Source organism: Chanos chanos, chromosome 3, assembly GCF_902362185.1.
Source record: "Chanos chanos chromosome 3, fChaCha1.1, whole genome shotgun sequence".
NCBI classification, from domain to species: Eukaryota; Metazoa; Chordata; class Actinopteri; order Gonorynchiformes; family Chanidae; genus Chanos; species Chanos chanos.
In genome coordinates, this window is record NC_044497.1 from 6832501 (window position 1) to 6836159 (window position 3659).

General features: G+C 41.0%; 1 protein-coding gene across 1 annotated transcript; it reads right to left on the minus strand.

Moving 5' to 3' along the window:
* Positions 1-1806: 1806 nt before the first annotated feature.
* Positions 1807-2478, minus strand: prlh2 (prolactin releasing hormone 2). The gene is made up of 2 exons (XM_030770117.1): positions 2313-2478; positions 1807-1994 (listed from the first exon to the last, which is right to left on the minus strand). The coding sequence occupies exons 1-2, from the start codon at positions 2476-2478 to the stop codon at positions 1807-1809; spliced, it is 354 nt and encodes a 117-aa protein (XP_030625977.1).
* Positions 2479-3659: the final 1181 nt, after the last annotated feature.

Sequence of the window (3659 nt, forward strand, 5' to 3'; positions counted from 1 at the left end):
TCACGCTTTGTTGTACTATTAAAGAGCGTAAAAGAAAACCCAAATCCACAAAAAAGGTTTAGATATATTATATTATCCAACTTACCTCAGCCAAAGTGTTCTGTGTTAAGTTTATCAAATGATCGCTCTTTTTTTTTTTTTTTTTGGTCATCATATGGTCTCGTGTGATTTAACTGTCTGCTATGGTTGAGACTGATTCAACAATTTTTGTTCCTTTTTTAACGCTGCTGTTTGTTTCATGGTGAATTTTACATAGATGTTAATGTGTTTGGAGACCGGCGATATGATTTGGCGATATGAATTCTCTCACGAAACCTCAGTTTTATGGCCGGTTTGTTTCTCCCACTGTTGAGGATTGTTACGCCATTCTTATCTCCTAAGAGCGACCAGTGCCTCTCTCATACCAAGTACCGTGTTTGTATTCCTGTCGAATCAAAAATGATCTCCTATCTCCTTTAGTGTGTGCTTCAGAGAATGCGTGCATCAGAGGCATGGTTAGCATGAATACTTGTCCTTTGCTGTTGGTTCTCTGAAGATTACGACCATCAAAGTCTTAAAAAAACACACACACACACACAAAGCAGGAAGATTGACACAGTCCAAATGCCTCCGATTTGATTTGCGACTTGAGAGGCGTCTTTGAAAGACGAGACGGAGAGAGGCAGAACATCTTTTCATTTCTTATGCTCTGTCCCAGTGACTGACGAATTAGACAAATTAAAACTAGAAGTCACAAAAAGTACAACGTGAAGAATATGAACGTAGAATTTTACGAAGTCAGTAACTCACAGGCAAACTAATTAGCATGGACGTCTGATTCCCGTTACCTTAGACTACGTTTCTAGTCATCTTTTCTGTCAGAGGATTTTGTAAGATTCAAAGAGGAACACACTGATGGAATCCTGGTCTTTTCATAACCCCCCCCCCCCCCCCCCCCAAGCTGTCACAAATGGGTCCTGTACTTTGTTGTTGTCTATGGAGATGTTTGTGTATAAAAGCATGTATCTGGTTTTAAATAGATGTTTTAAAAAAAAAAGAAAAAGAAAAAACGTCCTTCATGAAAAGCACAGTGAAGAAGTTGGTAATGTCTTACAATGTCCTGCATTTTTCTATTTTGTAAAATAAATAGTAAATAAAATAAAAGGAGCAAAGTATTATTTATGGTTCAGGAAATATGAATAAAAGAAAAGAAACCTGACTAATGAAGTACCTCTCTGTTCGGCCGGTGTGTGTTGGGTTTTGACAAGCCCGTGTTTTGTTCTGTATGAACCGGGAGCACTGGTCCAGACAAACATCTGGGCCGGGCTACGTGCTCTCTGTCTGATTCATTTGTGCATTTCACTGCATTACATGTTAACAGGTAAAAGAATATATACATATATATGTAAAGAAACAAAAAGTCCTCAAGCAGATTGTTTGTGTGCCAAATTTGTTCTGATGGAGAGAAAATGTAACACTGTAAATTAATAAAGTTTGCATATCTGAATGAAAATGGTCTCTGCTTATAATCACTGAAAAAAAGTCATTATCTTTGTATTTCGTCGTGTAATATCAAGCGGCTATGAACAAAGCCCCTGAAATAGCTGTCGAAATAAGAAACAGAAACCATACATATATATTTATCCCTTTATTTATCAATATAGATTGCATTTCTCATATATACAGATGTTTGGCATGTCAGTTAGCGTACAGGAAATAAAATCTAGAGGAAAATCCATAGTGGAAAGTGAAAAAAGAGAGAAAAGGAGAAACAACAATCCGTAAATGAGCACACGTCATAGATTATCAGTGGGACTTAACACGTTATCATGGTAACCAGTCAGTATCGTCTTGAGCGAGCGTGTTCCGTAGGCTCTCCTTGTTCCTGAGCGTGCTGAGCAGAAGCTCGAGCGAACTGAGAACCGGCTGAAGGCTGCCGCCGCTCTGCCTCTTACCGAACCGTCCGATGGGTCGGACACCGCGCCCCACGTACCAGAATGGATCAATCTCTGGGCCTAACCAGAAAATCAGCCCGATACTAAAAATTACTCGTAAAGTTGGGTCAAAACATCCACTTATGCGCAGTATTAAAAGTTAAATCAATGGAAGATATTGTTCGAACATTTTTTGTAAAAAAAAAAAAAAAAGCTTCCAAATCTCCATTTTTAAAAAAATAGTTATATAATTATTTCGTTAATTCATTAAGTCCGGTAAATGAAGGCATGGTGCTTTATATCTGAGCTCTTAGTGGGTGTCAAACTGCTGTGCAGAATCAAAGTGTTCTCCGATCACATTAATTCATAAGTTTAAGAGAGAGTTTGAGAGACACTTACTTCTGTTGTCGACATTGTGGACAATGTGGAGATCGTGTTCAACCGTCGTGCAATGAGCGCAGGTCGCGGTCGTGGAAAGGATGAGAAGTATCATGAATGCGACAGTCCCCCATCTGTAGCGCGAGAGGCACTCTCTCACTGGCAGAGCGAGCGTTTCAGGCAGCATCGTGAATTTGAATTCAGGGCACTACGCGGAAGAAACTTGAATGAGTGAACGTTGGTCTTCTTAAGATAATACAATACTTGTGTCATACATTAGACTTTGTGGTACCCAGACTGAGGTGTTTAACCTGTTCAGCATTTATTTAGCATATTCGTTTCTATCCTATTTGTGTGCGCCCTCCCCTTCAAAAAGACTCGTTGCTTTCAGTGGATAATCTTATCTCCTGTGAGAATGCAAAGCTGTTACGTTGTGAACATGTCTACTTTGGTTGTTCAGCAATAAAACCCTTTTTTCTGTTTTTAATGAAAGAGCTTTGAGGAGTTTTTGCGCGAATGACAAGTTTGCCAAAGTAGCCTGTCCAGACAACAATTACACACAGTTTTAGTTTTTCTTAGTCGCGATGTTTCAACTCACCTAATTCGGAAGCTTGCTCTTCTGTGACAGATGTCGGGTTGACGCCACTCTCTTCTCGTGTCCGTTTATTCTGGAAAAATGAAGATGGTGCATTTATATATCCTTACCGTTGTGTGTCATAAGATTGATGAAGACGCGTCAATCTAAGAAGATACTTTGAAGGATACCATTACCGCCAAGACCGCCCCCATCTCACCCCCCCCCCCAAACGCTCACGCGCTTCCAACTCCTTTTTATTCCACCTCACTCCCCTCTGTCCACAACATCCCCTGCCCACTCCCCGCACTGTCGTGCGTAAGAGCAAGGCGTAAGAGAGAGGCCTTTCAGGTTTCAGGAGCATCCTCAGTGCGCGACACGCCAGAGCACACTTTATCAGACTGTCTGTGACAACATTCACACAAAGCGTTTTCTTTAACTGACATTCACGCTCAGACCCCACTGCCAAAAAAGCATGTTCACAGAAACAGTGAGCATAAAACAATGACGGAGGGAGTAGTTTATTGTACCTTGATAGACTATAGTATGTCTATCTGTCAGTGTCACGTATGTATGTGTGTCTGTGTATGTGTGTGTGTGTGTGTGTGTGTGTGTATGTGCGTGTGTTTGTTTTCATGCATGTGTGTATATGTATATGTGCATGTGCTTTGTATGTGTATGTGTGGGTGGGTGTCTGTGCATGAGCGTGTGTTCGTGCGTGCGTGTGTGTGTTTGTGCATCTATGTGTGTGCGTGTGTGCGTGTGTGTGCACGCATCTGTGTGCGTGCGTGCGT